The 24,948-nt window shown below is 42.8% G+C and overlaps 2 protein-coding genes across 2 annotated transcripts in view; one reads left to right on the plus strand and one right to left on the minus strand.

Annotated features, from left to right (window-relative positions):
- The window catches only part of LOC139416011 (large neutral amino acids transporter small subunit 2-like), a 29,733-nt gene extending 12,084 nt beyond the window's left edge, over nucleotides 1-17,649 (plus strand). Inside the window, exons 4-11 of the mRNA XM_071164242.1 lie at nucleotides 10,695-10,820; nucleotides 11,859-12,012; nucleotides 13,130-13,253; nucleotides 13,663-13,766; nucleotides 14,524-14,620; nucleotides 14,802-14,951; nucleotides 15,160-15,337; nucleotides 15,908-17,649. Of these exons, the coding sequence (XP_071020343.1) occupies nucleotides 10,695-10,820; nucleotides 11,859-12,012; nucleotides 13,130-13,253; nucleotides 13,663-13,766; nucleotides 14,524-14,620; nucleotides 14,802-14,951; nucleotides 15,160-15,337; nucleotides 15,908-16,071 (1,097 nt within the window). The 3' untranslated portion in view covers nucleotides 16,072-17,649. The remainder of the gene's footprint in view (nucleotides 1-10,694; nucleotides 10,821-11,858; nucleotides 12,013-13,129; nucleotides 13,254-13,662; nucleotides 13,767-14,523; nucleotides 14,621-14,801; nucleotides 14,952-15,159; nucleotides 15,338-15,907) is intronic.
- Nucleotides 17,650-23,229: 5,580 nt separating this feature from the next.
- Nucleotides 23,230-24,680, minus strand: LOC139417131 (ubiquitin-like protein NEDD8). The gene is made up of 4 exons (XM_071166378.1): nucleotides 24,514-24,680; nucleotides 24,192-24,239; nucleotides 23,992-24,074; nucleotides 23,230-23,742 (listed from the first exon to the last, which is right to left on the minus strand). The coding sequence occupies exons 1-4, from the start codon at nucleotides 24,529-24,531 to the stop codon at nucleotides 23,622-23,624; spliced, it is 270 nt and encodes an 89-aa protein (XP_071022479.1). The 5' UTR covers nucleotides 24,532-24,680; the 3' UTR covers nucleotides 23,230-23,621.
- Nucleotides 24,681-24,948: the final 268 nt, after the last annotated feature.

The raw sequence follows: 24,948 nt of genomic DNA on the forward strand, positions 1-24,948 counted from the left end.
GTCGTGTTGTTGAACAGTCATGTTATGGAGCTTCTCAGCGTGTTGCAGTGTGTGCTCAGTAACAAACTGTTTCCCAGGTGTTAACCAGTGGATGTTCCTCTTACTCAGCCAGACCACATATAGGAATGGGAGTAGGATATAGGAATGGGAGTAGGATTCATGTTGTTTTTATTCACGGGACTATGAGATTCAGTTGGGATGATTTACAATGTTCCCTGCACTGCAGCACAGGTCAAATGTATATATTTTTTTTTATGTGCTGCAAAGTGGATATAACTGCAGTGCCAGGCGTATTTCAGAAATCTCACAGATATCTTCCATTACATAGGTTATTGTTACTATAGATGATTGCAAACACACTTGCTGCTTGGCGTCACCTGTGCTGTATGTTCTTTATTACACACACACACACACACACACACACACACACACACACACACACACACACACTGCTCAGCTCCTACTCCCATGTAGTGTAGACGCAGTCTGTGTTAGCCTGATCCCAGATCTACACTTTATGTACTTTAGTTAACTTCTGTATTGTAGAGGAGCTACAGCATAGACCTGGGACCAGCTAACTGTGTGTTACCAGCTGACAACATATCCACAGATCAGGCCATACATCCCCCTACCCCTTCCCTCGCACTCCCCCCTTTCCTTTCCCCAAACCGCTAAACACCATACACTCTTTTACAACTATAAACTATGAACAACCCTCCCACCCCAGCCCCTTTTCCTCTCCTCCTCCTCTCTCCGTCTCTGTCTGGCTGAGTAGCCTGTCTCTGTTCCTTGGCAAACTGACCAGAACAGATAAGCTCGGAGGTATTTCTAATGTAATGTGTGTGTAATGTGATGTGTGTGTGTGTGTAATGTGATGTGTGTGTAATGTGATGTGTGTGTAATGTGATGTGTGTGTAATGTGATATGATGTGTGTGTAATGTGATGTGTGTGTAATGTGATGTGTGTGTAATGTGATGTGTGTGTGTGTAATGTCATGTGTGTGTAATGTCATGTGTGCAACAACAGGGTCTTTAGAGGGTCCTATAAACCTTATTCAGGTCCGACTGCTGCCTCTATCTGCACCAATAATAATACATACTTCTGTCTGCACCAATAATAATACATACTTCTGTCTGCACCAATAATAATACATACTTCTGTCTGCACCAATAATAATACATACTTCTATCTGCACCAATAATAATACATACTTCTGTCTGCACCAATAATAATACATACTTCTGTCTGCACCAATAATAATACATACTTCTATCTGCACCAATAATAATACATACTTCTGTCTGCACCAATAATAATACATACTTCTATCTGCACCAATAATAATACATACTTCTATCTGCACCAATAATAATACATACTTCTATCTGCACCAATAATAATACATACTTCTATCTGCACCAATAATAATACATACTTCTATCTGCACCAATAATAATACATACTTCTATCTGCACCAATAATAATACATACTTCTATCTGCACCAATAATAATACATACTTCTGTCTGCACCAATAATAATACATACTTCTATCTGCACCAATAATAATACATACTTCTATCTGCACCAATAATAATACATACTTCTATCTGCACCAATAATAATACATACTTCTATCTGCACCAATAATAATACATACTTCTATCTGCACCAATAATAATACATACTTCTATCTGCACCAATAATAATACATACTTCTATCTGCACCAATAATAATACATACTTCTATCTGCACCAATAATAATACATACTTCTATCTGCACCAATAATAATACATACTTCTATCTGCACCAATAATAATACATACTTCTATCTGCACCAATAATAATACATACTTCTATCTGTACCAATAATAATACATACTTCTATCTGCACCAATAATAATACATACTTCTATCTGCACCAATAATAATACATACTTCTATCTGCACCAATAATAATACATACTTCTGTCTGCACCAATAATAATACATACTTCTGTCTGCACCAATAATAATACATACTTCTATCTGCACCAATAATACATACATACTTCTGTCTGCACCAATAATAATACATACTTCTATCTGCACCAATAATAATACATACTTCTATCTGCACCAATAATAATACATACTTCTATCTGCACCAATAATAATACATACTTCTATCTGCACCAATAATAATACATACTTCTATCTGCACCAATAATAATAGATAATTCTATCTGCACCAATAATAATACATACTTCTATCTGCACCAATAATAATACATACTTCTATCTGCACCAATAATAATACATACTTCTGTCTGCACCAATAATAATACATACTTCTATCTGCACCAATAATAATACATACTTCTGTCTGCACCAATAATAATACATACTTCTATCTGCACCAATAATAATACATACTTCTATCTGCACCAATAATAATACATACTTCTATCTGCACCAATAATAATACATACTTCTATCTGCACCAATAATAATACATACTTCTATCTGCACCAATAATAATACATACTTCTATCTGCACCAATAATAATACATACTTCTATCTGCACCAATAATAATACATACTTCTATCTGCACCAATAATAATACATACTTCTATCTGCACCAATAATAATACATACTTCTGTCTGCACCAATAATAATACATACTTCTGTCTGCACCAATAATAATACATACTTCTATCTGCACCAATAATAATACATACTTCTGTCTGCACCAATAATAATACATACTTCTGTCTGCACCAATAATAATACATACTTCTATCTGCACCAATAATAATACATACTTCTGTCTGCACCAATAATAATACATACTTCTATCTGCACCAATAATAATACATACTTCTATCTGCACCAATAATAATACATACTTCTATCTGCACCAATAATAATACATACTTCTATCTGCACCAATAATTGTAACGGCTTTCTTCTATCTCCTCTTCTAATGAAGAGGTAGAACAAGGATCGGACCAAAATGCGGCGTGTAGATTGCGATCCATGTTTATTAAACAAACGTAAAACACGAATCAAAATACAAACACTACAAAATAATAAACGTAATGAAAACCTAAACAGCCTATCTGGTGAAAAAACACATAGACAGGAACAATCACCCACAAAACACACAGTGAAACCCAGGCTACCTAAATATGGTTCCCAATCAGAGACAATGACGAACACCTGCCTCTGATTGAGAACCATATCAGGCCGAACATAGAACTGGACAAACTAGACATGTAACATAGAATGCCCACTCAGATCACACCCTGACCAACCAAAACATAGAAAATACAAAGTAAACTATGGTCAGGGCGTGACAGTACCCCCCCCCCCCAAGGTGCGGACTCCGGCCGCAAAACCTGAACCTATAGGGGAGGGTCTGGGTGGGCATCTGTCCGCGGTGGCGGCTCTGGCGCTGGACGTGGACCCCACTCCATGACAGTTTTAATCCCCCTCCTAAACGTCCCTAAATAGGTTACCCACCACAATGATAACATGGGACAGAGGGACAGCTCGGGACAGAGGTAACTCGGGACAGATGGGTAGTTCAGCACTGAGAGGAAGCTCAGCACTGAGAAGAAGCTCAGCACTGAGAGGAAGCCCAGGCAGGTAGTAGAAACTACCAGAACCTGGCTGGCTGGCGGTTTCAGCAGATCCTGGTCGACTGGCGGATCTGGGAGAATCTGGTCGACTGGCGGATCTGGGAGAATCTGGTCGACTGGCGGATCTGGGAGAATCTGGTCGACTGGCGGATCTGGGAGAATCTGGTCGACTGGCAGATCTGGGAGAATCTGGACGACTGGCAGATCTGGAAGAGTCTGGACGACTGGCAGATCTGGAAGAGTCTGGACGACTGGCAGATCTGGAAGAGTCTGGACGACTGGCAGATCTGGAAGAGTCTGGACGACTGGCAGATCTGGAAGAGTCTGGTCGACTGGCAGATCTGGAAGAGTCTGGTCGACTGGCAGATCTGGAAGAGTCTGGTCGACTGGCAGATCTGGAAGAGTCTGGACGACTGGCAGATCTGGAAGAGTCTGGACGACTGGCAGATCTGGAAGAGTCTGGTCGACTGGCAGCTCTGGCTGCTCCATGCTGACTGGCTGCTCCATGATGACTGGTAGCTCTGGCTGCTCCATGCTGACTGGCAGCTCTATGCTAACTGGCTGCTCCATGCTGACTGGCTGCTCCATGATGACTGGTAGCTCTGGCTGCTCCATGCTGACTGGCTGCTCCATGCTGACTGGCAGCTCTGGCTGCTCCATGCTGACTGGCTGCTCTGGCTGCTCCATGCTGACTGGCTGCTCTGGCTGCTCCATGCTGACTGGCTGCTCCATGCTGACTGGCTGCTCCATGCTGACTGGCGGCCCTGGCTGCTCCATGCTGACTGGCGGCCCTGGCTGCTCCATGCTGACTGGCGGCCCTGGCTGCTCCATGCTGACTGGCGGCCCTGGCTGCTCCATGCTAACTGGCAGCTCTGGCGGCTCCTTGCAGACTGGCAGCTCTGGCGGCTCCTTGCAGACTGGCAGCTTTGGCGGCATCCTGCAGACAGGCAGCTCTGGCGGCTCCTTGCAGACTGGCAGCTCCATGCAGACTGGCAGCTCTATGCAGACTGGCAGCTCCATGCAGACTGGCAGCTCCTTGCAGACTGGCAGCTCCTTGCTAACTGGCAGCTCTATGCTAACTGGCAGCTCTATGCTAACTGGCAGCTCTATGCTAACTGGCAGCTCTATGTTAACTGGCAGTTCTGAACAGGCGGGAGACTCCGGCAGCGCTGTAGAGAAGGAAGGCTCTAACAGCGCTAAACAGGCGGGAGACTCCGACAGCGCTGGAGAGGAGGAGGGCTCCGACAGCGCTGGACAGGCGAGGCGCACTGTAGGCCTGATGCGTGGTACTGGCACTGGTGGTACTGGGCCAAGGACACGCACAGGAAGCCTGGTGCGGGGAGCTGCTACCGGAGGGCTGGGGTGTGGAGGTGGTACTGGAAAAACCGGACCGTGCAGGCGCACTGGAGCTCTTGAGCACCGAGCCTGCCCAACCTTACCTGGTTGAATGCTCACGGTCGCCCTGCCAGTGCGGCGAGGTGGAATAGCCCGCACTGGGCTATGCAGGCGAACCGGAGACACCGAGCGCAAGGCTGGTGCCATGTAAGCCGGCCCAAGGAGACGCACTGGGGACCAGCTGCGTAGAGCCGGCTTCATGGCATTAGGCTCGACGCTCAATCTAGCCCGGCAGACACGCGGAGCTGGAATATACCGCACCGGGCTATGCACCCGCACTGGAGACACCGTGCGCACCACTGCATAACACGGTGCCTGTCCGGTCTCTCTAGCCCCCCGGTAAGCACAGGGAGTCTGCCCAGGTTTCCTACCTGGCGTAGCCATACTCCCTGTTAGCCCCCCCCCAAGAAATTTTTGGGGCTGCCTCTCAGGCTTCCATCCGCTACGTCGTGCTGCCTCCTCATATCTGCGCCTCTCAGCTTTCGCCGCCTCCAGTTCTTCCTTGGGGCGGCGATATTCTCCAGGCTGAGCCCAGGGTCCTTTACCGTCCAGTTCCTCCTCCCATGTCCATTTCTCCAGGTGGTGCAGCCTCTCCCACTGCAGCTGCTCCTGCTGCTGCTGCCTCTGTTCCTTCTCCTGCTGCACCTTGGTGCGACTACACTCCCCTGGTTTAGCCCAGGGTCCTCTCCCGTCGAGGATTTCCTCCCATGTCCAGAAATCCTTATTGCGCTTCTCCTCGCGCTGCTCCTGCCTGTTGACACGCTGCTTGGTCCGTTGGTGGTGGGTGATTCTGTAACGGCTTTCTTCTATCTCCTCTTCTAATGAAGAGGTAGAACAAGGATCGGACCAAAATGCGGCGTGTAGATTGCGATCCATGTTTATTAAACAAACGTAAAACACGAATCAAAATACAAACACTACAAAATAATAAACGTAATGAAAACCTAAACAGCCTATCTGGTGAAAAAACACATAGACAGGAACAATCACCCACAAAACACACAGTGAAACCCAGGCTACCTAAATATGGTTCCCAATCAGAGACAATGACGAACACCTGCCTCTGATTGAGAACCATATCAGGCCGAACATAGAACTGGACAAACTAGACATGTAACATAGAATGCCCACTCAGATCACACCCTGACCAACCAAAACATAGAAAATACAAAGTAAACTATGGTCAGGGCGTGACAATAATAATACATACTTCTATCTGCACCAATAATAATACATACTTCTATCTGCACCAATAATAATACATACTTCTATCTGCACCAATAATAATACATACTTCTGTCTGCACCAATAATAATACATACTTCTATCTGCACCAATAATAATACATACTTCTATCTGCACCAATAATAATACATACTTCTATCTGCACCAATAATAATACATACTTCTATCTGCACCAATAATAATACATACTTCTATCTGCACCAATAATAATACATACTTCTATCTGCACCAATAATAATACATACTTCTATCTGCACCAATAATAATACATACTTCTATCTGCACCAATAATAATACATACTTCTATCTGCACCAATAATAATACATACTTATATCTGCACCAATAATAATACATACTTCTATCTGCACCAATAATAATACATACTTCTATCTGTACCAATAATAATACATACTTCTATCTGCACCAATAATAATACATACTTCTATCTGCACCAATAATAATACATACTTCTATCTGCACCAATAATAATACATACTTCTGTCTGCACCAATAATAATACATACTTCTGTCTGCACCAATAATAATACATACTTCTATCTGCACCAATAATAATACATACTTCTGTCTGCACCAATAATAATACATACTTCTATCTGCACCAATAATAATACATACTTCTATCTGCACCAATAATAATACATACTTCTATCTGCACCAATAATAATACATACTTCTATCTGCACCAATAATAATACATACTTCTATATGCACCAATAATAATAGATAATTCTATCTGCACCAATAATAATACATACTTCTATCTGCACCAATAATAATACATACTTCTATCTGCACCAATAATAATACATACTTCTGTCTGCACCAATAATAATACATACTTCTATCTGCACCAATAATAATACATACTTCTGTCTGCACCAATAATAATACATACTTCTATCTGCACCAATAATAATACATACTTCTATCTGCACCAATAATAATACATACTTCTATCTGCACCAATAATAATACATACTTCTATCTGCACCAATAATAATACATACTTCTATCTGCACCAATAATAATACATACTTCTATCTGCACCAATAATAATACATACTTCTATCTGCACCAATAATAATACATACTTCTATCTGCACCAATAATAATACATACTTCTGTCTGCACCAATAATAATACATACTTCTGTCTGCACCAATAATAATACATACTTCTATCTGCACCAATAATAATACATACTTCTATCTGCACCAATAATAATACATACTTCTATCTGCACCAATAATAATACATACTTCTATCTGCACCAATAATAATACATACTTCTATCTGCACCAATAATAATACATACTTCTATCTGCACCAATAATAATACATACTTCTATCTGCACCAATAATAATACATACTTCTATCTGCACCAATAATAATACATACTTCTATCTGTACCAATAATAATACATACTTCTGTCTGCACCAATAATAATACATACTTCTGTCTGCACCAATAATAATACATACTTCTATCTGCACCAATAATAATACATACTTCTATCTGCACCAATAATAATACATACTTCTGTCTGCACCAATAATAATACATACTTCTGTCTGCACCAATAATAATACATACTTCTATCTGCACCAATAATAATACATACTTCTATCTGCACCAATAATAATACATACTTCTGTCTGCACCAATAATAATACATACTTCTATCTGCACCAATAATAATACATACTTCTATCTGCACCAATAATAATACATACTTCTATCTGCACCAATAATAATACATACTTCTATCTGCACCAATAATAATACATACTTCTGTCTGCACCAATAATAATACATACTTCTATCTGCACCAATAATAATACATACTTCTGTCTGCACCAATAATAATACATACTTCTATCTGCACCAATAATAATACATACTTCTATCTGCACCAATAATAATACATACTTCTATCTGCACCAATAATAATACATACTTCTATCTGCACCAATAATAATACATACTTCTATCTGCACCAATAATAATACATACTTCTGTCTGCACCAATAATAATACATACTTCTATCTGCACCAATAATAATACATACTTCTATCTGCACCAATAATAATACATACTTCTATCTGCACCAATAATAATACATACTTCTATCTGCACCAATAATAATACATACTTCTATCTGCACCAATAATAATACATACTTCTATCTGCACCAATAATAATACATACTTCTATCTGCACCAATAATAATACATACTTCTATCTGCACCAATAATAATACATACTTCTGTCTGCACCAATAATAATACATACTTCTATCTGCACCAATAATAATACATACTTCTATCTGCACCAATAATAATACATACTTCTATCTGCACCAATAATAATACATACTTCTATCTGCACCAATAATAATACATACTTCTATCTGCACCAATAATAATACATACTTCTATCTGCACCAATAATAATACATACTTCTGTCTGCACCAATAATAATACATACTTCTATCTGCACCAATAATAATACATACTTCTGCATCATCATGGTGATGTGACAAGTGACAATTGTCTTTTTGATAATGCTTTATCTTGAATACTTGATTTCTGACATGCATAACATTTTGGGACTGTATCAACAGCGGACTAATGAACAAAATACCAAAAGATTGGTTTTGACTGGATTATTCCTTTAAGTGCCTTGCTCAAGGGCACATTGACATGTGTTTCACTTTGTCGGCTGGGGGATTCGAACTAGCAACCTTTTTTTTACTAGCCCAACTAACCGCGAGGCTACCTGCCACCCTCACTACACTCTAGAATTTAATACCATCGTGTTTAGCATTAACCTAGTAAGTAAGTAGCCAAGGCAGCGTGAGGCAGCTTGATATACACACCCTGGACAGGACGTTGGTCTATCGCAGGCCCTTTCATTAGCCCTGATGTAATGTACAGTGGTGCTGTATTAAGAGGGAGAGAAAAGGGAGATACCTAGTCAGTTGTACAACTGAATCATTTCAACTGAAATGTGTCTTCCGCATTTAACCCAGCCCCTCTGAATCAGAGAGGTGCGGGGGGCTGCCTTAATCAATACCCACGTCTTCAGCGCCTGGGGAATAGTGGGTTAACTGCCTTGCTCAGGGGCAGAACGGCAGATTTTTACCCAAACTTGAAGGTGCGACAGATTGCAGAACAGACAGGCTGAACGCCCGGTCAGTGTCTGTTGGGGTGTGGTCGTTGTCATTGTATCAGAGAAGTTGATAGGCAAGGAGAGAGGGGTCATAGTTCATTGTGATAGTACATGCCTTTCACCTCTTATGACACGTCATGCCAGTTGCAGCACAATGTGTGTTACTGTAACCTCCACCACACCCACACACACACAGACACGCACACCCACACACACACACAGGCACGCACACACACACAAACCCCCCCCCCCACACACACACACACACACACACCCACACACACACAAACCCCCCCCACACACACACACACACACACCCACACACACACAGACACGCACACACACACACACACACACAGACACACACACACACAACCCCCCCCCCCACACACACACACACAGACACGCACACACACACAAACCCCCCCACACACACACACACACCTTCTTCGCCCTCTTTCTATTTGCCCATCCACCTCATACCGCTATATCTATCTGTTTCTCAGTCTCTTTCTCCCTCTATCCCTCTCTCCTTACGTCGTTATTTATAGTGCCATCACCACTACCTGCTGTATGTGTCCAATGCTCTCACTGGTTGCTGTTATAAAGCCTTCAAAGGCAAGAACAGAGCAGAGGGGGAATATAGTGTAGCTGTGCACTGTGCGTCTCCCTTTGTGCATTGTTAGCAACAATTCTATACTGACTTGGTGAGAATTGTATGGTGAGAATTCCTCCAGTCTGCAGTAATGTTTATTGTACTGGGAATCACCATTGTATTCCTCTGTTATTCTCAGTAGCCTGATGTAGCAGGACATAAATGGATGGAACACAACGCCCAGTGTGAATTGTATTGTGTTGATCTCTGTAATGTTTCTCGCAATTGAATTCCACAAGCTTTCGTGGCTTTATAAGTCTCTATCTTATAGTGTCACAGTAAAAACACCTGGTACGACAACTCCACCGCCGCGAACCGCAAGGCACTACGGCGGGTGGTACGCACAACCCAACGCACCCCTGGGTGCTTACTGCCTGCCCTCCAGGACACCTACAACACCAGGTGTCTCAGGAAGGCCAAGAAGATTATCAGGGACCTCAGGCAGCTGAGCCACGGCCTGTTCTCCTCGCTTCCATCACTCAGACGCACGCAGTACAGAAGCATCATGGCATCAACTTGAAACGTAAAATAACTCATATTTAATCGATAATAACACTCTCTCTGTCTCTCACAGTGTTGTTGACGTGGGTGAACTGCTCCAGTGTGCGATGGGCCACCAGAGTCCAGGACATCTTCACAGCCGGCAAGCTGCTGGCCCTGGCTCTCATCATTATCATGGGCATTGTGCAGATCTGCAAGGGTAGGACTAGGTTCCGTGTGTGTGTGTGTGTGTGCGTGCGTGTGTGTGTGTGTGTGTGTGTGTGTGTGTGTGTGTGTGTGTGTGTGTGTGCCAATACGTGTGTGTGTCCCTACACAATCTGTGCCGCTGCATCTTTCTAATCTCTCTCTCGATCCAGAGACATAGAGTCACATCCCATCACTGGGTCACTGGGGACACAAAGTCTGGGGCCCAAATGGCACCTTATTCCCTATATAGTACACTACTTTTAGTCAGAGCCCAATGGACCCTGGTCAAAAGTAGTACGCTACATAGGGAATAGGGGTGCCATTTGAGACGTTGCCATAGCCTCCCTCTGGTAAAACTCACAGAGCTAATAGGGTTTTAATGTAGTTTCCATCCCAGCGTGTCTCTGTGGTTTAGTTATCATAACAGTCGTGAGGCTCAGTTATGAGAGAGACGGATAGAGACAATAGGGGTGTGGACACAGAGAGGAGAGGAGAGGAGAGGAGAGGAGAGGAGAGGAGAGGAGAGGAGGATTCTGAGTGTTGGTGTTAGAACATAATGGGTGAGAGAGTATGGGAGAGTCACCCACCAGAGAGAGATGGAAGGGAGAGAGAGAGAGGAGAGAGGGCCATGTCATGTTCATATTGGCATGCCAACGAAATCTGTCTGTCTGTCTGTCTGTCTGTCTGTCTGTCTGTCTGTCTGTCTACCTGCCTGCCTGCCTGCCTGCCTGCCTGCCTGCCTGCCTGCCTGTCTGTATGTCTGTCTGTCTGTCTGTCTGTCTGTCTGTCTGTCTGTCTGTCTGTCTGTCTGTCTGTCTGTCTGTCTGTCTGTCTGTCTGTCTGTCTGTCTGTCTGTCTGTCTGTCTGCCTGCCTGCCTGCCTGCCTGTCTGCTGTTACACACCTCCTCATTGTTACTCCATGTGTGACCTGGCAGTTTGTTATTTGATCTGCGTTGCTGTAACAGCAGTTGACCAACTTCAAACAGATGAACATTTCCTCCCAACCCTACATAATCGTAATTCTAAAGCCTCTGTTCCTCTTCTCCTCCAGGAGAGTACTATTGGCTGGAGCCAGCGAATGCCTTCGAGCCCTTCCAGGCGTACGACGTGGGACTGATAGCCCTGGCCTTTCTACAAGGCTCCTTCGCCTACGGGGGATGGAACTTCCTCAACTACGTCACTGAGGAGCTGGTCGACCCCTATGTGTAAGACACTACCATTAGTAGTGCCTCCCAAATGGCGCCCTGTTCTCTTTGTAGTGCACTACTTTGGACCAGGGCACATAGGGCTCTGTCACTACGTCATTGAGGATCTTGTCGACCGCTACGTGTAACACATATCAATTAGTACACGCTTGCCTCCCAAATGGCACACTGTTCCCTTTATAGCGCAGTGTTTTATAGGGCACATAGGGCTCTGGTCAAAAGTTATGCACTAAATCAAATCAAATTGTATTTGTCACATGTGCCGAACAGGTTACCTTACCGTGAAATACTTACTTATGGGCCCTTAACCAACAATGTAGACTTTACCGTGAAATGCTGACTGACAAGCCCTTAACCAACAATGTAGACTTTACCGTGAAATGCTGACTGACAAGCCCTTAACCAACAATGTAGACTTTACCGTGAAATGCTGACTTACAAGCCCTTAACCAACAATGTAGACTTTACTGTGAAATGCTGACTGACAAGCCCTTAACCAACAATGTAGACTTTACCGTGAAATGCTGACTTACAAGCCCTTAACCAACAATGTAGACTTTACTGTGAAATGCTGACTTACAAGCCCTTAACCAACAATGCAGACTTTACCGTGAAATGCTGACTTACAAGCCCTTAACCAACAATGCAGACTTTACTGTGAAATGCTGACTGACAAGCCCTTAACCAACAATGTAGACTTTACCGTGAAATGCTGACTTACAAGCCCTTAACCAACAATGCAGACTTTACTGTGAAATGCTGACTGACAAGCCCTTAACCAACAATGCAGTTCAATAAATAAAGTTAAGAAAATATTTACTAAATAGACTAAGGTAAAAAAATGCTATAAAAAGTAACACAATAAAATGACATAACAATAATGAGGCTATATACCTGGTACCGAGTCAGGTTAGTCGAGGACATTTGTACATGTAGGTAGTGGTAAAGATAATATATAATATGTTGTCATGTAGGTAGTGGTAAAGATAATATATAATATGTTGTCATGTAGGTAGTGGTAAAGATAATATATAATATGTTGTCATGTAGGTAGTGGTAAAGATACTATATATTTTACTTATTTCTCCCCATCCCTCCATTCCTCTCTCTATTCTAGGAATCTTCCTCGCGCCATCTTCATCTCCATCCCCTTGGTGACGTTCGTCTACGTATTCGCTAACATCGCCTACGTCACTGCCATGAGTCCTCAGGAGCTGCTGGCCTCCAACGCTGTTGCCGTGGTGAGTAGCTCCACCCACCACCCTATCAGAAAGAATACCGAGGTGCTCTGGGTTTATTCATAGTCAGTATTGCAAAAGGCATCTGGTGGCCCCTTCTGGTCACTAAGAGTTCATGCGCTTCAAATTAAACTGAGTATTGAAGCCTGTAGTAGCATCACAGTAACACAATCAATAATTATCAATCTTCCACTCTTTTTTCAATTTTAGTATATAAACATGTTTGTGATATTTATGTAGCTATGCATCAGTTCATTGAATGTCTGAGTGTGTGTTTAACCATCTCTTCCCCCCCCCCCTCTCTCTCCCCTCCCTCTCTCTCTCTCCCTCCCTCCCTCTCTCCCCTCCCCCTCTCTCCCCTCCCTCCCTTTCTCCCTCCCTCCCTCTCTCTCCCCTCCCTCCCTCCCTCCAGACTTTTGGTGAGAAGCTGCTGGGAGTGATGTCATGGATCATGCCCATTTCTGTAGCTCTGTCCACCTTTGGAGGTGTTAACGGATCCCTCTTCACCTCCTCACGGTCAGTGTCAACATCCCTTTAACAACCTGGGTTTATCTGCTGATCTCTCCTTTAACAACCAGGGTTTATCTGCTGATCTCTCCTTTAACAACCAGGGTTTATCTGCTGATCTCTCCTTTAACAACCAGGGTTTATCTGCTGATCTCTCCTTTAACAACCAGGGTTTATCTGCTGATCTCTCCTTTAACAACCAGTGTTTATCTGCTGATCTCTAGTTTAACAACCAGGGTTTATCTGCTGATCTCTCCTTTAACAACCAGGGTTTATCTACTGATCTCTCCTTTAACAACCAGGGTTTATCTGCTGATCTTTTCTTTAACAACCAGGGTTTATCTGCTGATCTCTCCTTTAACAACCAGGGTTTATCTACTGATCTCTCCTTTAACAAGCAGGGTTTATCTGCTGATCTCTTCTTTAATAACCAGGGTTTATCTGCTGATCTCTTCTTTAACAACCAGGGTTTATCTGCTGATCTCTTCTTTAACAACCAGGGTTTATCTGCTGATCTCTCCTTTAACAACCAGGGTTTATCTGCTGATCTCTCCTTTAACAAGCAGGGTTTATCTGCTGATCTCTCCTTTAACAACCAGGGTTTATCTGCTGATCTTTTCTTTAACAAGCAGGGTTTATCTGCTGATCTCTCATTTAACAACCAGGGTTTATCTGCTGATCTCTCCTTTAACAAGTTTGTGTTGCAGATTAAATTGGTGTTCATTCTGATTATCTCTCTCTCTCTCTCTCTCTTTCTCTCTAACAGGTTGTTCTTTGCTGGAGCCAGAGAGGGCCACCTCCCCAGTCTTCTGGCTATGATCCATGTGAAGCGCTGCACCCCCATCCCTGCTCTGCTCTTCACTGTGAGTACCAACTCCGTCCTTCTCTATCTCAGACTGTTTACCAATTTCTCTGTCCACACCACAAATATAAAGTTCAATAGACGTTAAACTGACGTCTGTGCCCAGTGAGAAGCTTCTAGCAAGCAATCTGATACCCTCTAACCTCTCTCTCTCTCTATCCGTCTCTCCCTCCCTGCCCCAGTGTCTGTCCACCCTGCTGATGCTGTGCACCAGTGACATGTACACCCTCATCAACTACGTGGGCTTTATCAACTACCTCTTCTACGGGGTCACTGTTGCCGGGCAGATTGTGCTGCGCATCAAGCAACCCGACATGCACCGACCAATCAGGGTGAGTTTCCTAGGAGACCCATTCCTGACATTGGGTTCTATTAAGTTCTACAGAGGCTAGACTTTCTCCCACGTTTTTATTTGACCTTTTTGTTATGTTCTCAGTGTTTAGTCAATCTGACCCTAGGTATTCGAGGGCCTAGTATATGCATTCTTATTGTGGTTTGCACAATGACTGACTCCACCATCTGTCTCTCTCCCTCCTACAGATCAGTCTGGCATGGCCTGTGATCTATCTGTTGTTCTGGGCCTTCCTGCTCATCTTCTCCCTGTACTCTGAGCCCGTGGTGTGTGGCCTCGGTATGGCTATCATGTTGACTGGAGTACCTGTCTACTTCCTGGGTGTCTACTGGGACAACAAGCCCGCGTGCTTCAACACCTTCGTTGGTACGGCAGTCTCGTTCTAATTCCTTCAACTTGATTTATTTATTTAACCTTTATTTTAGCAGGCAAGTCCGTTAAGAATAACTTCGTATTGACAAGGATGGCCTGGAACTTCCTTAAAGGTAGACTCGGCAATATGACGGAGTTTCAGAAAGTAAACATTATAGTGGGTCAAGTTCCACAACAACTAAGAGCGTTGAAGTGCGAGGCTCAACTTCTCCGCCGTTTTGGTGCCCTGGCTACCACTCTGTGTACAGCGTGAAGCTGTGTGCGACTGTGTGAGAGCGAAGTCTTGCATCTCGCTCATCTCAATATCTGCGGTGCTGCTCGTGGCGACGTTCAACTTTCAAAAGCATTGTTATTATTATTATTCAAATGACTGGCTTTCTAGTCACGTGACATTATGAATGTTGATTCACAATATATCACTACTAACACGGATTCTTCTTCTGACTCGTGGCTCTTTTCCCTTATGACTCCTTACACTGTATTAACTTCCTTGGCTTCTCTCTGTATCTACTGGGCGTTGTACTCTAGACTGGTATCCTAACCTCTCCCCTTCTCTCTCACCAGCCAAGATGACCTACCTGGGCCAGAAGTTCTGTGTGGTGGTGTATCCAGGGGAGACGAAGGGAGGCGAGGAGGCAGGGAGCGGGGAGGAGTGCGAGCAGCTGAAGGAGTCGCGGGCTCCTCTCTCGCAGGAGGACGGCGAGACACAAAAGTCTGCAGACTGCTGAACACACACCTTGACTAACCCCCCAACACCCAACGCCTCACCATACACACACAGACACACACAAACTCAGAGAAACACACTCTCGTTGAGGTAGTCAAAGTTTCAGGTATATCACTATGGCAGAGGGGAGTTAACACCCACACACTCACAGACTTGGAAACATTCAGTGACACACACTGTTATTTTAATGTGTTCAGAAGTCTGATTGTAGCTTTGTTTCAATCACGAATGCTGTGCCAAATAGAGAAACGGAGGAGATGGAGGTGGGAGGGGGTGGGAGGAGGTGGGAAGGAGGAGGAGATAAACGTTGAGTGGAGAGGGGAGATTATAGAACTATATCTGGTCATTACATGTTAGTGTGCCTCCTTTCGATGCTGCTTACTGTAGAAGACATATCCAACCTGACATCCTCACAGATACACACCTCTTTTCATCCCCTCGTTCTTTTTTATTTACACACTTGACAATAATAAGGATTCCTCTTTTTCTTCCCCCTCCTCTTCTTTTTCATCTTCCTCCTCTTCCTCCACACACTCCCTGCACACTTCATGAGTGAGAGAGTGGCGGTCATTTTAAAGTACTCGTAGTGTACTGTGGCAGATTCATCATCAATATTGCTTGTGTCAGTTTGCATTTCTTTTTTGACACCTTTTGAATTTGCCTTGTCTTACTGAAAACACACCAAAGCTGGATTTTTTGATCGTCAAAAACATCAAATTAATATCAATTCATTTCATGTTCTATGTCAAATACACTAAATACTGTCTGTGTTTTTTAATTTTAACAACTGTGATTCCAAAATGTATTTTATATCTGTGATAATTGTTTATATCATGTGTCATTGTTATTATTTTAGTTTTATTATGTTAGTTTTAGCGTGTGGTTTTTTCTATTCAACATCATGCAACAGCGGAGGTATACATTTAAGAGCCTATGGGTAATCTGGTTCAGTGCCTGTCAGATCCTTGCCTGGTGCAAAAATCAACTCTTTTATCGCTCTAATTCTGATATATTCTGTACTTAGGTATTGGTCTATTTTTGTTATCATTGATGTTGACAGATTATTTTATTCTGATATTTTTAAAGAGCTAAGAAAACATTTAATGGAAAAGAATGGAGTGGCCATTTTGAATATTCCACTTTGACTCAGTGACTTCATTTTACTGGACACCTGAGAAAGATTTCATTAAAGACAGACAATCAACTCTACAGATGGACCGGACCGCCTGCTCCATGAAAGACTAGCAGTACAGACAGACTACAGTGCTAAACCTTTACAGATACTAACAAACAGAGAAGTCTTGAAAAAATATAAGGGTAGGCTAGCAGACTCTGAAGAGCATTTTGAGTAGGGTTCTCCGCAATATTGACCAGACATGCACAAACTCACATGCACACAAACACACGTGAACCTCCGCGGAGAGAATTGACACAAGTTTAATCATGTGTAGCTAAGCGTACTGTAATGTTGTGAATGAGGCCAACCAGTAGTGTTCCTGTGTTTTAATTTCAATGTCTATCATGAGGTTAATTCAGTATTTTTGTAAATTAAAACAGATCTATAAATCCACTCTATAAACGTTTGATAGTGCTTTATTTAGGGGTGTTTTAATAAATATAATTTATCCTAATATAAAAACAATCATTGGCATAATTTACATTTTAGCAGGTGCTCTTATCCAGAGCAATTAGAGTGAGCTCAAAGGCACATCCACAGATTGTTCACGTAGTCGGCTCAGGGATTCGAACCAGCAACCTTTCGGTTACAGACCCAACGGTCTTAATTGCTAGGCTACCGGCCCGCCCTATAGTGGAACACATGGTACATGAAATACATGTACAGTTACATGTGGTGTTAAAGCCTTCAGGGATTTAAATTTGCACCCCTGTATTAACCAGAAATTATATGTTTATTGTCAGGGAACTGTAATGTATACATAGATGGTTGTGTGGCCCAGTATACCCACTATGTCCTTGCTATTGGCCCTTTGGAACAGACACACACACACTCCTCTTCTTCTACAGTTTGTATGACCATTTTGAGGCATTCTCAGGACATTCTGACTGCTTTATCTCCATGCAGCCAATGACCATGCAGCCAACATATAAGACTATATAAGGGCTCGATTCAATCCGTATTGCGGAAGTTCAGCACTGTAGCGAAATGTCAATGAAAAGGCACTGTTCCCCGCGTTCGCAGAGACTGCGTTCACGGTAAACACTGCGTATGTCGGCTCAATCGTAAATTACCTTTAAACTTAAATCACGGATTGAATTGAGCCCTTGGTAGGTTTCTCTAGAGGGGTGGCTTCCTGGGAATCAACCAACTTATCTTAAGACCTCTGTCAAGGGCAGTGAAGATGTCATTCCTCTACACGTCTTAATCATTCATACACACAGACACAAATAATCCCACTAAAATCACATTAAATGACCATCGGTCATAACGTTAATGATCACACAAGAAGAATGTCATGGATGCAGTTGCAAACACGGATTTGGGTCTTAGACACACATACTGTCCAGTATATGACAGGTCAGTGAAGGTAATATGTACAGATACAGGTTTCTGATAAGTCAACCAGTTTGTATAGGGACATGTTGCTCTCTGCAGTGCTAACACAAGTCAAAGGTCATGGTATGGATTGTAGTCTGTGTTGTCCATGGGAAGATTTAAGGATCACACGGTTCAGAGGTGGAAGGTCGAGTTCCAAGGTCGACTACGTTGTGGATGTTGCCTTCCCATCAACCGATGGTTGTGTGTTAAGTCATCAAATGGTCCTTGGGGCATCAGATTGCTATGTGATACAGTGGGGAGAACAAGTATTTGATAACTTGCAAAATCGGTAGTGTTTCCTACTTACAAAGCATGTAGAGGTCTGTAATTCTTATCATAGGTACACTTCAACTGTGAGAGACGGAATCTAAGACAAAAATCACATTGTATGATTTTTAAGTAATTAATTTGCATTTTATTGCATGACATAAGTATTTGATACATCAGAAAAGCAGAACTAAATATTTGGTACAGAAACCTTTGTTTGCGATTACAGAGATCATATCATACGTTTCCTGTAGTTCTTGACCAGGTTTGCACACACTGCAGCAGGGATTTTGGCCCACTCCTCCATACAGACCTTCTCCAGATCCTTCAGGTTTCGGGGCTGTCGCTGGGCAATACGGACTTTCAGCTCCCTCCAAAGATTTTCTATTGGGTTCAGGTCTGGAGACTGGCTAGGCCACTCCAGGACCTTGAGATGCTTCTTACGGAGCCACTCCTTAGTTGCCCTGGCTGTGTGTTTCGGGTCGTTGTCATGCTGGAAGACCCAGCCACGACCCATCTTCAATGCTCTTACTGAGGGAAGGAGGTTGTTGGCCAAGATCTGGCGATACATGGCCCCATCCATCCTCCCCTCAATACGGTGCAGTCGTCCTGTCCCCTTTGCAGAAAAGCATCCCCAAAGAATGATGTTTCCACCTCCATGCTTCACGGTTTGGGTGGTGTTCTTGGGGTTGTACTCATCCTTCTTCCTCCAAACACGGTGAGGGGAGTTTAGACCAAAAAGCTCTATTTTTGTCTCATCAGACCACATGACCTTCTCCCATTCCTCCTCTGGATCATCCAGATGGTCATTGGCAAACTTCAGATGGGACTGGACATGCGCTGGCTTGAGCAGGAGGACCTTGCGTGCGTTGCAGGATTTTAATCCATGACGGCGTAGTGTGTTACTAATGGTTTTCTTTGAGACTGTGATCCCAGCTCTCTTCAGGTCATTGACCAGGTCCTGCCGTGTAGTTTTGGGCTGATCCCTCACCTTCCTCGTGATCATTGATGCCCCACAAGGTGAGATCTTGCATGGAGCCCCAGACCGAGGCTGATTGACCGTCATCTTGAACTTCTTCCATTTTCAAAAAAATGCACCAATAGTTGTTGCCTTCTCACCAAGCTGCTTGCCTATTGTCCTGTAGCCCATCCCAGCCTTGTGCAGGTCTACAATTGTATCCCTGATGTCCACTCTGGTCTTGGTCATTGTGGAGAGTTTGGAGTCTGTTTGAGTGTGTGGACAGGTGTCTTTTATACAGGTAACGAGTTCAAACAGATGCAGTTAATACAGGTAATGAGTGGAGAACAGGAGGGCTTCTTAAAGAAAAACTAACAGGTCTGTGAGAGCTGGAATTCTTACTGGTTGGTAGGTGATCAAATACTTATGTCATGCAATAAAATGCAAATGAATTACTTGAAAATCATACGTGATTTTCTGGATTTTTGTTTTAGATTCCGTCTCTCACAGTTGAAGTGTACCTATGATAAAAATTACAGACCTCTACATGCTTTGTAAGTAGGAAAACCTGCAAAATCGGCAGTGTATCAAATACTTGTTCTCCCCACTGTATGTTAAACACCTATGCAGATGTGAGATCTGGCATGTAGTCAGCCTGGATTTAGGCCTATACTGTAGCTCTGAAAGGTCTACCATGTAGTCAGCCTGGATCTTAGGCCTATACTGTAGCTCTGAAAGGTCTACCATGTCTTTGAAAGTTGCGTGACAGAGATGTGTTTTGTGCCTGTATATCACTAGATGTCACATGACCTATTGTATGGAAAGTCACCACAGAAAAAGTGATGTTTTATTTAAAGTGGGAGTGTTATCCTCTTTATGGACATACTAACCGTGCTTCGTTATCTCATTACCATCTCAGTTACCTCAGCTGCATTATGGCTTTACTATTACAACAGGATGACGCTTACACACACGGTCGACCGCTTTCTACTGTAGGCATTCATGGTAACCCAATGTTACACCCCATCTGTAGCTTTTGTGTATTAATACCGAGGAATAACAGGCATTGCACTTAAATATGGTATCCCCATTTTGCTATTTCCTTCAGTTGAATAATCATTTAAACACTTATGCGATAATGAGAAATCATTATAGCATTGTAATAACATGGTAACATTGTAATAACATCATTTCAGAGATAATGGTAATCTCAGAGTTCTGCTTGGTCACGCAATCTGATTTTAGATGAGATGTAGGCACTTTTAACCAACATTTTTACGTTTACATTTGAAAGTTTGAGTTTAAACGGTTCCATCTGCATTTAGTTATTGACATTTAGTCTTGTTCAGTTCAATGGTCTCTACCTATATAGTACTCTAAATACCCCAAATCATGTTAAGTTCAAAAGAATACAAGATAAATATAGCCGACACCATTCAAACCAATGCGTTTTTACAGATGGAACCATATAATACATACACAATCATTGCAGAAATTTCCATTTTAGAAGACGGTCTTATACAGAGCGACTTACAGGAGCAATTAGGGTTTAGTGCCTTGCTCAAGGGCACATCAACAGATTCTTTACCCAATCTGCCAGGGGATTTGAACCAGAAAACTAACTTGTAATCCACCCTGATAATTGTCATAACGAACAAGGAATGGCTAAAGCACATAGAACTAGACTACTCAAATCACTGCCTTATCCAAACTGTTAAGCCAAGCAGGCAGCCTCTGCCGAGTCCTTGCCTGCCTTTACCTGGACTAGACAGAGGCCTGCCGGCCTTCAATGTTGGTTCAGGAATACACAGTAGTAGCCTTGCTGTGTGTAAAGGTTTTCTTCCTGGGAAGGAGAGGAGGACGAAAATGCAGCATGGTTAGAGTTCTTGGTTCTTTAATAAGAGAAACTTAACATGAACAAAATGATGCAAAAACCAAAACAGTCCTATCTGGTGCATAGACACAAAGACAGGAAACAACCACCCACAAAACCCAACACAAAACAGGCTACCTAAATATGGTTCCCAATCAGAGACAATGACTAACACCTGCCTCTGATTGAGACCCATATCAGGCCAAACATAGAAATAGACTAACTAGACACACAACATAGAATGCCCACCCAGCTCACTTCCTGACCAACACTAAAACAAGGAAAACACAAAATAACTATGGTCAGAACATGACACTGTGTGTTGCATTGCAACATAGAAATAAAATAGGTAGATTATGTACTTTATCAGTATATACTGTATAATGCAAAACACACCTCAGTAATTCATTGGCCACATCCTGTCTATGCTAGACTGGTTTAAGCCACACTGAATTTTGCATTCACCAACTGGATAGATCAGGGGTGGGCAAACTTTTTGGCTCGAGGACCACATCGGGATTTTGAAATTCAACAGAGGACCGCATTTTTTGGGGGACCAGTTGTTAGTTAAAATCAATTTGCAGGGGCCTCCCGAGTGGTGCAGCAGTCTAAGGCACTGCATCTCAGTGCTTGAAGCATCACTACAGACCCGGGTTTGATCCCAGGCCACGTCACAGCTGACTGGGAGACCCATGAGGCGGCGCACAATTGGCCCAGCATCATGAGGGTTTGGCTCTCAACCTTCGCCTCTCCTGAGTCTGTACGGGAGTTGTAGCGATGGGACAAGACAGTAATTACCAATTGGATACCACGAAATAGGGGAGAAAAAAGGGGTACGATTTTTTTTTTTAATTATAAATTAAATAAAAATGTGTCTTGTGGGCCTGATTGAAGTGCCCGGCGGTCCGGATTTGACCCCCCCTTGCCATAGATAACGATAGAGGCCTCTTGTGGACAAAAGTATTAACATGGGCAGTGCCATTGAGGGCTTCTACCAATTTAATGTAGTCAACCGGGTGGGACTTCCAACTTCATTGGCTTATCCCTCCTGGTGACCCTGTTGGAGTCATGTGGTTGGCCAAATCGACCGTTAGGCCCTATGCAGTTCTGGATATCTGAGAGGATTGGTGCAACTTCCACCTAGCCTATCACAGTGGAAGCGTGAGCTATTACCATATTTCTTACACCTGTCAAATCTCCACGAGTGCATCGGGCGTAGGGGTCGATTTGGGATTAGGCCTTTGACTGTAGGTGTCAGTCCCACCACCTACCTTATTGTACATGAGTGACGAAGAAAAAAAAAATTTGACCACGTGAGCAGACCGAGAAACTCAGAGCCCTACTTAGACATAATCTTATGGATTATTTTTGTGAGTTCCAGCATGAATGTACTTAGCTACAGTAACAAGAGATTATTATACTGGGGTAAAATAAATGTTGTTGACTGGTGTGGTGTTTGAATCCCATAACATTAAACACATCATTAATGACAATGCAACATCCATCGCGGATAACTGATGTTTTAATGACAAACTAAACCATTACATGAATCTATCTCTACAGAATAATACTTTCTCACACTTTCACGCATTGTAAACGTAACATCTGCATCAGTTTGATGCTCTCAAACGAGGAAGGGACAAGAGAGAGTGCTGACATGGCGATCCTCCCAACACAAAAGGACAACACCTCGTTACAGTTGTAATATGTCTCAGAGAAGGTCTACATTGGCCGGTTCCAAGGGGATAGAGCTGAAGTTGCCCACAATCACTGATCCAAGGTCCGTTTTGCATTTGTCGCCCATAACGATTACGGTTTGGATTTGAGGAGGGTTAAGCTGATCCTAGATCTGTGCCTAAGGGCAACGTCTAACCGGGGCTAAGGCAAGCGTGGTGGTTACAAGGCGAGCAGAAGGCTCGTGGGACAGTGGAGGACCTCCCCTCCTCTCAGTGCCAGGACCAGATGTAGTACAGAACCTCCCTGGATCTTGTAGTCTGCCGCTGTCTTTTCATCGTTCCTGGGGGAAAGACACAGCGGGAAAAGGGAGATATTAGGAAGAATGGGACAATATAATTTTCATGTCTGTTGTTATCTGACCACTGACTAAAGTATGTCTGTAGAGGTGTAGTATACCTAAGGCAAATGGGCTGCCTCCCACATTAACAATGTTCCAGTGCTGTTGCCCTAGGACTGGGATTTCCGAAACATATAAGCTTTTTTAAATTTTCCTCATGATTAATTCCAAGATATTGCCTCTGTGGCTTACATCTGTTTCCCGCTGTAGATCAACCTCTGCTGTTGAGGAGGGATCCCCTCTTTCTCCTCCACTCGCTCCTTGATCCGCTCCACCTGACAGAGACAAACAGAATACACACAATGAATACATAATATCAGTGCATGGTGTACACACACAAACACACACATCAGGAACAAAGGGAATACTGGAAAAAGTACATACATACATACCTTGTCTGTGGGCTCTATGTCAATCTCAATTTCCTTCCCTGTGAGGGTCTGAGAGAAAAACATTTAGAAAATACTTAATCATGTTCAGGATTATCTATTATTTGACCACTCATAACCAGCATAAGACAGTTACTTATGATCTATGTAGCCATGTAAAATGTCAGGTTATTCGATTCTTATTTTATGGTCCATAAAATAACCTGACATTTTACTCATGTAGGTAGCTAGCTTGCTACTGATTGTATGCACTGAGCAGCTGAATTAAAAGCAAAAACTAGCTAATTTGCTAGTGGCTGAATATCCGTGTCTGACGTTCTCTTACCTTGACTTTAATCAACATTTTGAATTATTTTGTTTTCTAAACACATTAATGATATTATAACTGATATGGTATCTGTGTAATAGCTGCTAAATTTGGTTTCCAGTTCACAACATAAGCAAATTTCTACACCAATTTTCGGTTGCGAAAATGTCCTGTGTTTCTCAAAGATAGGTCCCACTATTCACGTTGCTCACAATAATAGGTTCCGCTATGTGCGTTGGTACTTCGAGGATATGTTTTCTCCATCAACATTTTTTTATTAGATAAAATATGTTTATTTACATATTTTAGTGTTTATCTCAGAGAAATCTCTAGAGGTAGCCCCATTACTAGTGGTAAACAAAACTACAATATAATAGACTCTACGACGAAGGAGTGACGTAAAGTCTTTATTTGTAGTCTTTTCTCAACCCCCACTGTACAGAAAAAGCACAG

Source organism: Oncorhynchus clarkii, chromosome 9, assembly GCF_045791955.1.
Source record: "Oncorhynchus clarkii lewisi isolate Uvic-CL-2024 chromosome 9, UVic_Ocla_1.0, whole genome shotgun sequence".
Classification (NCBI taxonomy): domain Eukaryota; kingdom Metazoa; phylum Chordata; class Actinopteri; order Salmoniformes; family Salmonidae; genus Oncorhynchus; species Oncorhynchus clarkii.